A 12671-nucleotide genomic window follows, 5' to 3' on the forward strand; every position below is an offset into this window, starting at 1 on the left:
TTTTTTGACAACCAACTCGTCTTCTCACTCTTTGATACCCACATTCATAAAGACTACCTTTTTCTTTCTTTTGTACTCATTGGTGACCCCCTTCTTAATCGTACTGCCTTGTGTAGCAATGCATTGTACGTTCTCATTGAATTTATGAGAACCACGTTTCTCAACTCTGCACCGTTTGGCAAGGCTGTTCAACGACCACACGAACAAAGCATCATTTCGTCTTTAATATCAGCTCAATATCAGCTAGTTGATTGATAAGCACCCTCAACATGATCAAGGTGACATAGCCAAGAGATTATCAGTCAAGCACAGCTTAAGGGAGAGATTATTAACCAAAGAGACATCGATGTAAACAAAGTGGCAACACCTACAAGAACAAGATGACATCATCGAGAGAACTTATAAAAAGAATAGTGACAAAAAAATCTACAAGAAGATGGAAATCTTCAAACAATAGAAGACATGCCTACCAATGGCAAATGCAAAGACAAGATGGTAAGACAACCAACTCAAAATTAAGGGGGAGCGATCTATTGAACAAAGAAGACGCAACAATTCAAAAGAAAATACAAGTCATAACATGTTTTAATCATCAAGAAGACCATTCTAGTCAAAAAGTATCAAAGTAGCAAGAGCATTTCAAAAGCATTACAATACAGAATACTGATGGCCAGCTACTGGTGCGAACATCAACAATAGGTGAACGTCAACACAGTCCTATTCAACAAAAGTGAAGAGTGAAAGTCTTACTTCAAGAAGAGAAGCAACCACTATCTTGAAATTTATTGAATGGATAAGGCTCAAAGGATGCGTATGTCATAGATTCAACAATTTCAAATGGGCAAGAGATCTTTAAGCAACACCACTTGAATACCGGATTGGATAAAACTTCTACAAGAAGCACCATCATCAAAATGGATAAAACTCAAGCAATGAGTACCATTAACAACAATTTGGGTAAGCTTTCAAGAGTGAATACTGCTACCAAATTGAATTAAGACTCCATCAATGAGCCTTACTGTCAGCAATACGAACAAGATTCCAACAAAATATACAACCAAATTAAGCAAGCCTCAAAGGATACTCCACAAATAGTTGGATGAAGAGAAAGCAATACAGAGTCACAACACAGTTGATGACAACAATGGACAATTGACAAACATTGGAAGAGATGATTGGCAAAAGTAAGTCGAGAAAAAGTAACACGATGTCAAGAAAGGACATGGACGACACCAAGAAGCCCCTTATTACATAACATATAAGAGACCCACAAGACATGCATGTGGACGTTAGAAAGCCATAGTAAGAACCACGCTCCCAGATCAATCCTCTATATTACCCAATTTGCACAATGAATAATGGTGCCATTGCAGTTTATGCTGATACATGGCGAGTGAAGTTGCTAAACTAACGACGTCCGATTCAAAACTAATGTGAAACTCCACATGACATTTTACAAGATTTTTGAAATAAGCATAAGTGATTATCGAAAATATCAGGTTAAGCATTGTACATGAAGGCAATCTCCTCACAAGATACCCTTAGCACTGATATTTCAAATAATACTATCATGAAAAGGCATTCGACCTCACAGGCTCTTCTAGGACTAGATAATCATTATTTCTCACGTCCACCGTGACCAGCTGGCAGGAATACCCAAAGCTGACAGGGCAGACTTGAGAAGTGCCACCACAGCTATGCCTTGAGGAGCTGTTACACAATCAGTTTCATTTGATTAAACATGACAAATCTGTACAGTAGTTTGCTTTTGTGTAAGTGAACTTCGATACTAGCTTTTTGGTAGACCTCATGTACGCATGCCAACTTTTACAAGTCCTGCAGCAGCTGCTGCTTCAATTTCCTCCTTAGAAGACATTGAATTATCAACTTGCTCCTGTAAAGTTGTGAATTCCATGCTCCATCAGTTCTTATTTTGCGGTGAAGGTAAAGAATCTGCTTAATATTTTATCCAAATAAAGCTTATGCTTTTGCAAGACACGGATGCACTTACCTGAAGTCGATGCAGCAAATACAGCAAGAATACATGTACACATACCTACAGCAAGCTCACCAAATATTTCAGAAATCCAGTTATCAACACTGCTGTAAAAGATGTTCAAACCAAAAGAATTTGCAATTTAATTCACAGGAGGTGAAATCAGGAGTGTGAGTTACCAAGTAAAGTAACACAGCAAGACGGGCCAAAGGCCGACGCCACAAAAATCTGCCAGCTGTGACAGCACCTGAATCTAAAAGCTTAGCTGCTTTCTGATAGAAAGAATGGACACCACAAATTTCAAATCAGAACAGCTCTATATAGAGTGTACCATATGCCAAGCACTTCAGCCTTTTGAGCTCAACAATGATCACACAATTTAAGTATAGTATGAACACAAATGAGAAGGACCTTAAGAATTACCCGGAAACTTGGACCCACAAGATGCCGTTGTTGCAATCCCAAAGACCTGTGTTATCAAAAGGCTCAGCAAATAGCAGCTAGACATGCCTCAAAGTAAGACATCAAAATGGCCTAGTATTATGAAATTGCTTTGTCATCACTAAGTGGCAATTCCCTCCCCTACAGCCTTTGTATAGCATTTGAAACCTTGCCTTCACTTGAATAATGACATATTAATCAAATAACAAAATTGGTTCCCAATAAAGATAGCATTAAGAACTCACACTAAAGGCTTCATGTCACTTTCATCGTCCCAACCGGAGATCGAGTGCCGTATTCTTTTGTGCTGCTCAGCTTCGGCCTGCACAGAGAAAAACAAAAACTGGTTTCAGCTCATTATTACAAACTGCTTTTCATCATGTTCCAATATTGTCCTGGCTGAGTCTATGACTTCACAGAAGATGCATAGCAAAATATCATGTTATTGCAAACTGTTTTTCATTATGTTGCAATATTGTCCTGGTTGAGACTACAAATGCACAAAATCTAACAACTCCTTAGACTTCGCCTACATTTTTCAACAATCACCAAGGTACTGCTTTGTGAGAGTGATTGAGATCCCCTGCCAGAATAATAGCATGTTCTCTAGAAGCTATGTCCTTCCCCAAATGCATATAAGGGTCTTCCTGTGATAAATGGCTGTTGTGTTTGTATATGGGTGCTTGTGGGGGTGTGAAGTAGCATGCTGCCAGCCTGATATTTCCCTCTTTTGCTACTATCTCCAACTACCTTTATTGTATATGTGGGTCTTCTTTTATGACCTTGGCTGTCTTTTCCAATGTCAAGCTGATGTAGCATGCTATCCCACCAAAACCTCTTCCTCCAATATGTGGTTTTGTGTTCCATATCGATGCTTTCAAAAATCTCTTAGGAGATCCATTCCCTTACGTTCCCATGTCTCCAATACTGTAAGTATGTTTGTCTCTGCTATTTCATCTTCCAATGCAATGACCTTGTCCAAAGTCCACCCTCCCACATTCATACTTTGATCCTGGGGGTCTCAAGTCCCTATTTAAGCTTCGCTCCCCTTTTGCTCTTTTCTGCAAGGACAGCTTTCCCATCCTTCATGTAGGCATTCTTTCCTTCCTGTTTAACGTTTCTAATGACTTCAAGCTCTTTGAGTTTATGTTGCATACTGACTCCTTGTAAGATTTTAATTTGTTCAAATAGAGTGCCCCTTGAAATAATGCTTATGATTGAGTACTTTGAGGCGGGACTGTACATCCTGGAATTTAACTACTATTTGTCTTGGCTTTTTCCTTTCCTCCCTAGTCTAAATGGTTCTTGCCATTTTGTTCCAGATATGTGCATGGTCTTTTTGGAAGACTTGTGAGGACCTTTTCAATGTCTTCATTCTCACCCTCTTCCACGGTCCACCCTCACAGTTCTGATGTTGAGGGATTTTTCCCAGGTCATCAATAGGGTTTGATGGTGTCTTCTGTTTTTGGACCTGCTTTTGCCCTACCTCTGCCTGCACTTTTAGTTCAGATATTTCCTTCTCTATTTTCTGTTCCATGCTGTGTACTTTGGCATATCCTGTCTCTACTTTGTTTTTCATTGTTGGCATCTTTTGAGATAACCCATTCACAATCTCCTCAGCTGCTTAACCTCTTGAATTTGGTATGTTTATCCTGCAGTTGACCATTACCTCGTACATTTGCCTTTTTGAAGACCTGTCACCTGTAAAAATTAGAATGTGGGGAGTTCAAAGAATTGACTCTACAAACAACCCAAATACTAAAGTGGCAGGAAGCGTGTCTCGATATCCTTCAGGAATCCGTCCACGAATAATGAGGCAACTCGTAATCTGCATCACAAAAATCATTTCCCCACTTGTGCCACCAAGTGACCGCCTTGCCTGTAAAGTGCATTGATGCAAGGATGCACAGCTTGTTGTCTCCCATGGGCACCACCGAGAAGTAACTCTCAAATCAGTTGAGCTAGGGGATCGACACGAAAGGTATGATTTTGAAATTGTACCGTAAGAACTTGAACTTCTTGGGAAATGACGATTTGGTGGGGCGATGAACCCTCTCCCTTGCCTCACCTCCTGAGCCTCGTGACTTAGCTCTCTTTGGCCTCTCAAGCCTCTGACATGGCTCCTAGATCAGTGTGCTTGTGGGCCTGCTTTGCTGCTTGGACTTGACGGTGGCGCTCTCTATCCTCTTGCATCTCTTGAAGCTGGAGCATGCATGTAAGTAATTGTCAGATTGCTGCATTTGCATCTGCATCATGGCCTGCATCATCGCCATCATGGCAGAAGCCATCACCGGAGCCTCTGTAGGCGGAGGTGCTGTGAGTGTAGAGAACTGGTAGTGGGTCTGTGAAGCCCGTGTCCTCCTGCATACTGCAGTTCGAAGGCTTGCTGGAACTCATGATATGTCTGCCAAATCATGTCTGCACCATAAACTATCCCTGACTGAACCTCTCTATCCTAGGGAAAAGCTGAAGTTCTAATACTGATGTAATAGGGAGAAGTCTAATGCACTCTCTGTCCTACAAACTGCTGAATAGAGCTGTGAAAAAGCACACAAAACAGGTGCTATTGATGTGGCACGCCCCCCTCCAAAGAGATATTTACTCTATTGTTGAGCCAAAAGGCCGATTATCCTTCTAGCGGAAAAGATGTATCAGATCGGCGCTAGAAGGTGGGGGGCATTTCCTACAGGCAGGAGCGAATTTTGCTCTGATACCACTGTAAGAAATCCTAGATTTACTATATTTAGAAATGTGCTAAGGAACAGAAAGGAGACTGAAATAGCAGAGAACAAGGAATAATTGTATTGCTTGAATGTCTGTAGGGTAGATGTTGTGTGTCATCCATACAATTGGGCCTCTCTAATATAGAGAGTGAAGAGTCACACATGAAAAGGTGTGTACTCCAAAGGGTATGTGCATGAAGAGGTGTGTACCCCTTGTGAAGGGTGTGACCCTTGATGAGAGGGTACATTACAATAGGAGTGTCTCTTCAATAGGATGTCTCTTGTGAAGGGTTGTGCCTCATAGGAAGTGAAGGGTTGTGCCTCATAGGAAGTGTCCCGTCGAAAGGGCATACCCTTCCACAAGTGTCCATTCATCAAACCATCCATAAGTCTAGAAATAGAGAAAGGAATACGTCACAGATGGTGACATCCCCTCCCACTCAAAATAAGACCCTGGTGGAGAGAATGAACTGATGTAGAAAATATCACGGTAAATTCTGAAAATACTGCTGTAAAATGTCAGGGTACTGCTGCAAGTCTTCATCAGATTGCCAAGTAGCGTCGGAGTCGTCCAGATCTTGCCAAAGAACAAGAAATTCTGTGATAAGTCGATGTCGAGTCTCTCGCTGTCGATGGTCCAGAATACGCTCAGGAATAAGGAGAACATAATCGTCTTCAATTTCTGGGACATAATCACCTGCAGGAGGAACTGCTTCATCGCCTGGAATGTACATCTTTAGCCAAGAAATATGAAATGTTGGATGGATTTTACCCCATGATGGTGGTAATTCCAATTTGTAACTTAAAGTTGAATTTTTCTTGACAATCCAGAAAGGTCCATAGTATCTTGGTCGCAACGTAGGAAACACAGACTTAACCGTCTTATAGCGATGTGGGGCTACAAATAATAGCACCATGTCACCAGTGTCAAATTCCAGGTGACGTCTATGTTTGTTGGCAGACCGTTGATACCGCTCTTGCGCTTTTCGCATATGATCCCTGACTTGGAGTAGAATGTCTTGCATTTCTTGAACCAGTTGATCAGCTAGGGCCACTCGATGTTGAAGTACAAAATTCGTTGGTACAATCGGAGTGTGTCCATAAGCTGCTTGGAATGGAGTCATGCTGATGGCACTATGGAAAGAGTTATTATAAGCAAACTCAAGGAGTGGTAGATACTCTTCCCAAGCTGCTAGGCGTGACTGAATATAATGTCGAAGCATTTCTTCCAGAACTTGGTTGACTCTTTCAGTCTGGCCATCTGATTCTGGGTGGTAGGCTGAACTGAACAGTAGAGTTGTACCCAAAGATTCGAACAGTGAAATCCAAAAGTGACTGGTAAACTTAGGATCTCTGTCGGATATGATATTCTTGGGCAATCCATGGTGTCGGAAGATGTGTTGTATGAAGAGTTTGGCTATGTCCGGAGCCTGTGCACTGCTTTTGCAAGCAACAAAGTGTGCCATTTTGGACAATCGATCAACAATTACCATAATCTGAGTGTTATCTCTGGAGGATCGTGGTAGTGTTGTAATGAAATCCATGGAAATACTTTCCCACCTTTCAGTTGGAACTGAAAGAGGCTGAAGAAGTCCTGTTGGAAGTCGTCGGCTTGCTTTCATTTGTTGACAAGATAAGCAAGATGTAACCATTTTGATGACGTCGCTTTTCATCTGAGGCTAGTAGTATGTTGCACTGAGTAACCGATAAGTCTTATTGATGCCTGGATGGACAGTATAAGGAACTACATGATGCTCTTTTAACAAAAGACGTCGAACATCCTTGTCATGTGGTACACAGACGCGATCTTGATAATACAGAAGGTCGTCCGTATAAGAATAGGAAGAGAAAATCTTTTGTTCAGAAGTGGAAGGTTGATCTTTTGAAAGAACCTGTACTGCTGTGCCAAAGTCTTTATCATTGAAATACTTTCCTTTGAATGAATTCGGAACATCCACAGATAATGTAGAGATTACCATAGCTGATGCTAGAGGTAACCTACTGAGAGCATCTGCAACTACATTGCGTAGTCCTGGAATGTACTCAATGGTCATGTGAAAGTTGGCCAGAAACTCAACCCAGCGTGCTTGTCGAGCGTTCATGACTGGCTGAGTAAAGATATACTTTAAAGAGTGATGGTCTGTCTTGACCACAGAGTCGGCTCCCATGAGATAATGTTTCCAAGAGCGATAAGCATGTACAACGGCAAGAAACTCCTTATCATAAACCGGGTATCGGGTTTGGATATAAGAATGTTTATGGCTGTCAAAAGCAATAACTCTGCCTTCTTGCATCAAGACTGCTCCAGTAGCGATGTCGGAAGCGTCGGTCATGACCTCAAATGGAAGGTTTGGGTCAGCAATAGCCATAACTGGTGTGGTAGTGAGTGCTTGCTTGAGTTGTTGGAAACTATACTCTGTTTCGGGAAGCCACTGAAAAATTAATGTGCTTTTCAATAACTCGGACATAGGAGCTACGATTTTCGAAAACTGATACACCTTTGTATAGTAGAAGTTTGCCAATCCGAGAAAAGAGCGGACATCATGAACATTCTTAGGAGTAGGCCAGTTTCGGATTACCTCGACCTTCTTAGGATCCACAGAGATGCCTTGAGCAGAAATAACATGTCCCAAATATTCGAGTTGGGTCTTGAAGAACTCACTCTTCTCAATGTTGATGTAGAGAGAATTTGCGCGGAGAACTTCAAAAACTTGGTGAAGATGTTGTTTGTGCTCATGTAGGGATCTGCTGAAAACGAGGATGTCATCGAGGTAAACGATGACGAACTTATCGAGGAAAGGCCTGAAGATGTCATTCATGAGTGTCATGAACGTGGCCGGGGCATTGTTTAACCCAAAAGGCATGACCAAACATTCATAGTGTCCATACTTTGTTCGAAAAGCTGTCTTGTACTCATCGCCTTCTCGTATGCGAATTTGATGATAACCTGAACGAAGATCAATCTTTGAGAATTATGTTGCATGTAGAAGTTGATCAAAGAGGTCATCGATGCGAGGCAATGGATACTTGTTTTTTATAGTGAGCTTGTTGAGGGCTCGGTAGTCAATGCAGAGGCGCATTGACTTATTCTTTTTTTCCACAAGTAGTACAGGAGATCCGAAAGGGCTGCGACTGGGCCGAATGTGACCTTTGTCGAGTAGCTCGGTCACCTGTCTTTGGATTTCTTCATTTTGAGTGTAAGAAACCCGATAAGGAGGTTTCGACGGTGGATTACTGCCGGGAATAAGTTCGATTGGGTAATCCACTGGTCATCGAGGTGGTAACTGCTTTGGCAATTCCTGTGGAAATAGGGCTGGAAAAAAGGTTGGTTGAGGTATTCAGGAGGATCATTTGTTGGTGTCTCCTCGATTGCCGTAACCAACAGAAGTGAAGTCTTTACTTGACGTTTACAAACCCACTTCTTTACTTGTAGGGCAGAGGCAACTGGGGTTAAAGGAGAGTCCCTAGAACCAGTTAGCTCAATAAGTTTTCCCTGGTAGACAAACTGTATAGTATGGCTGTGAAAACTGATTGATGGATCATAGTCGTAGAGCCACTGTTGTCCAAGTATGACATCGTACCGAGAAAGAGGCATGATGTCGAAGTTCAACTTATCCGTATAATGTTGGATGCGAAAAGACAAGTTTTTGATCCTGGTGTTGCACAAGAAAGTAGTTCCATTTGCGAGTTCAATCTAATAGTCCGTGAGACTAGGACTGGTGGTCAACCGAAGTTTGTCGACCATAGAACTAGCTAGGAAATTATGAGAATAGCCACTGTCGATGAGGATAGTGACCGTTGTTCCACGAATCGATCCTTGAACACGAAGTACTTGAGTGGCCAGGGAAGGTTCGGGGTTGCTGGCAAGGCTCAGGTGGATGGTATTCGCCATTCGAACAGCTTAGCCTTTCTTGTCTTGTGCTGGGGTAGCATCTTCTCTTTGGGAAGTGCTAGGTTCCATATTGGAATTTTGCTTTGGTCGCTTGGGACAATCGAACCATCTATGGTCGCCTGTACAGATGGTACAAAGTCCTTTTGTGCTGGAGTTGTTCTTCTTGTCAGTGGCCGCACCTTTATGTTGGGGATGTCGGTAATGACTTTGTGAAGAAGAAGAGGCGCGATCCTTGGAGGAGTGCTTCTGTTGGAATCCAACAAATGATTTCTGAGTCTTCTGGGGATCTTGAGACTGTCGCTGACCTTGATTACCGGAGTTTTTTCGAAACCTGGTGTTATCTTGAGGGCGAGCACCTTTGGCCATAGGAGAGTTCTGTGTGCGATTAGCACTCTGCTTCCCTGTGTTTTGGAAATCTGTAATGCGCTCTGCGTAAGCAATAGTGCCAGCTGTGGTGGTAATGTTTACTTTAAGGACATCAATGCGTAACGAGGGATTTAGGCCTGAGATGAAAGCATGAAGGCGATCATCCTCAGTTAAACCATCAATCTCTAGCACCAATGTGGTGAACTGAGAGATGTAGGAAGACAGGGAGCCCGTTTGCTCCAACTGTCGGAGTTTTGAACGTGCTTGGAAGTCCGCATTGGCAGGTATGAACTGCTTACGGAGCACGTGTTCAAAACGTTCCCATGTTAACACACTTTTGCCGTCCTTTAAGCGTCTTTGCCACCATAGAAAAGCTGTATCCTTGAGGAGGGAGGCTGCCAAGGCGATCTTTTTGCCTTCAGTGAGGTCAACAGTATCAAAATACATGCGCATTTTTGCGAGCCATTAGTCAACTGTTCGGCGATTGCGTTGACCAGTGTAGGCTTCCGGAAGTTTGATGTCAATTATTTTAGTTTTGGAAGCTTGTAGTAAACGGTAGAGGACACGTAGTTCAGTGTTTTCTACCTCCGGTGGGAATGAATCCGCATAGTCGTCTGATTGCGTCACGTCATCCTCTGTATGTGTGGTACTGCGAGAATCTTGAAGTTGTTGAACTTTCTGGACCAAGTCAGGATCCCTGTGAGAAAAGCGTGAACTTGCGCTCTAGTTTGTACCATTCCTGGAAGAAGATTCGGGCTGCTCCCTGAGGTTGCTCATGTTGGAGGGGACAGGCGAGGCAGGATGGAACCACCCGTGGAAATCTGGTAAAGGAGGTCCTGTCTGAGGTAACACTGGTGATGCCGAAAGTGGTGTTACTGCTCGTGAGAGGACAGGAGTAGGTTGCAGAGTCCACGGAGCTGAGAAAGGATAAGGAGCTGTGACCCTTGATGAGAGGGTACATTACAATAGGAGTGTCTCTTCAATAGGATGTCTCTTGTGAAGGGTTGTGCCTCATAGGAAGTGAAGGGTTGTGCCTCATAGGAAGTGTCCCGTCGAAAGGGCATACCCTTCCACAAGTTTCCATTCATCAAACCATCCATAAGTCTAGAAATAGAGAAAGGAATACGTCACAGATCATGACAGATTACAACTGTAGTAAAGATCAGATGCAACTGCAGTGAAGGAGATCCTTCTTGAATGTGGAAACGGCAAGGGTGGAGATCTGCCCACTGTTCCCTTTTCCCTTTCCCTGCAGCTGGATCAAGTCATTGGCTGCCACTGGATGACCCTGCTGTTGCTGCACTGAAGGCAGGTACTGAGGAGGAAATCCAGGTCCAGGTCTGGTCCTCAAAATAGGAGGAATGAACCCCCTTATATAGACTGGAGCACATGTACGACGACTGGACCTGTATCTGGCCAACTGGCCCTGCCACCTGTCCGACTGTCATGTGTCGTGGCTGAATGCCTGCAAGCTGCTGTGCTCACCTGTATGGCCCTGGACAGCAGCCCATACAGCTGTACGGCTGGTGCTGCTGCTGTTGCAGCAATTGTTTGCTGCACCTGCTGTACTGAGGGGGCCCGCCGTCCAGGGTACAGTCGATGCCATGGGCTGCAGATGCCGATGATAATGATGTCGTTAGGTACCCAAGGTATTCTTATATTTTTCTTTTGGGCACTTCAATCATTTTCCTTGAGGGAAAATTGAAAGATATTTAAAATGGAAATGTATGTGTACATTAGGACTTCTAAGCCATGGACAACAGTGCAATGCACTCACCTTGTTATGAAAGCTCTCTTCCATTTTGGTTGAGCTCATTTGTGGTTGGCTTCTCTTCCTTGCAGGGTTTCTTCCTGGTCTGAAGGGTCCAGCCCTTATATTTGTGTCAAAGGGGCTCTCTCCAGCCCAGCCCTTAGATGGGAGACTTCTGAAAAATACAACACGTACCTTGCTCTTTCCCCTCGCTGAATCAAGCCTGGCCATTGTGAGAGGTTCATTGAGGTGTTCGAATGCTGTTTTTCTGAAGACAATCTATCGCTCACTTTTTTAATAGAGTTTGCCAGATAGTACAAATGCTTGGTTCATCGGTGCCAACCAATGCTCATTGCCAAGCTAGTAGTAATGCTTCTCCTTTCAGAGTCTCACTGATTTCTAATCAGTTTCTAAAGATTTCAGATTCAATTTGACCGTATTAAGGTCTTAACAAGTTCACTATAGCTTTCTGGTGTTGGAAGGCCGTTTTTGTCTTCAGGACAGTGATGTTTATTTGTATGCTCTGGTTGGAAACGTATCCCCTTAACCTAAACCAGAATAAATCAACACCCCCTAATGCAATCTGTTTTTCAGTGGCATATTCCTGTGTCTTATATCATTGGAGAGCTGCAGAGGCAACCTGCAAAATAGTTTTCTACAGGTAAAATAAACATATTCCAACCTGAGGAACAAGGACCACCATAAATGAAAGATATAGAGCTAAACAAAAAAACCTGTGCTTCTCTGGATTTACTCAATTCCTTCTCGAGTTGGAAAACAGCAGCAGCCTTTTCACTTGCCATGGCTTCAAGCTGTGTCTGCTTTGAATACTGCAGAGAGAGTTTTTCTTTTACAAAGTGAACTGCAGAAAGAAGCACCTAAAAATTACTAAAGAAAGTTCAGACTTGCAGGAGGTACATGATCTTACCAACAATTCTGTCAACTCTTGGAATCGTTTCTCTAGCTCCACATGTGCCTGACAAATGGTTTCAAAATTAATAAGATTCTAGCCAGGTACAACCTTAAGAATGCCATCACAGGCTGTCACATTAAATCATGAGATGACTCACCTGTGTCATCTTAGTGTAACATCTACCATGTTAACAGCCTTCATAAATAAACACATATGACACATGTTACATAGAGGAGTCCGCTTTGTGTCCGATAATTGTACAATACAAAAGTCCGAGCTGAGGAGCTAGGCCTGCCTCAAGATACGGGAGGATGACGTGGTAATGTCTCTCCTTGCTAATATAATCTAAAAGTAGATATTAAAAGTACTGTACCGTAAGTGTAAATATGAAAAATGTAAAGCCTTTTTCTTATCAAGAATACAAATACAAAACTATCCAAGGGGGTCCCAGCAGTATAGAAAATCTCAATGCAAACAGAAATCATCCGTAAGGACTCACACAAGACCTATCATGGCAGGCAAAAAATGTTATAAGGAGCATGTAGCAAGGAGTGAGAACCATACCACCAGGTAAAGATAACTCAAGAATT

The 12671-nt window shown here is 42.8% G+C and overlaps 1 protein-coding gene across 6 annotated transcripts in view; it reads right to left on the reverse strand.

The window, feature by feature from the left end:
* Positions 1–1318: 1318 nt before the first annotated feature.
* Positions 1319–12671, reverse strand: part of LOC147880972 (golgin Putative 1) — a 74182-nt gene continuing 62829 nt past the window's right edge. For 2 of the 6 annotated variants that reach the window (XM_087369714.1, XM_087369713.1), the window contains exons 15-21: positions 12097–12144; positions 11903–11998; positions 2683–2759; positions 2420–2465; positions 2176–2268; positions 2012–2056; positions 1319–1894 (exon numbers count right to left, since the gene is read on the reverse strand). In XM_087369714.1, coding sequence (XP_087225840.1) covers positions 1808–1894; positions 2012–2056; positions 2176–2268; positions 2420–2465; positions 2683–2759; positions 11903–11998; positions 12097–12144 — 492 coding nt within the window. In that variant the 3' untranslated portion in view covers positions 1319–1807. Of the gene's footprint in view, positions 1895–2011; positions 2067–2175; positions 2269–2419; positions 2466–2682; positions 2760–11902; positions 11999–12096; positions 12145–12671 lie in introns of all 6 variants that reach the window. The other 4 variants (XM_087369715.1, XM_087369716.1, XM_087369718.1 and 1 more) reach the window with 4 other exon arrangements.

The sequence above is a fragment of the Dipteris shenzhenensis genome, chromosome 31 (assembly GCF_047967505.1).
Source record: "Dipteris shenzhenensis isolate YYH24624 ecotype China chromosome 31, Dip_SZ_1.0, whole genome shotgun sequence".
Taxonomy (NCBI): Eukaryota; Viridiplantae; Streptophyta; class Polypodiopsida; order Gleicheniales; family Dipteridaceae; genus Dipteris; species Dipteris shenzhenensis.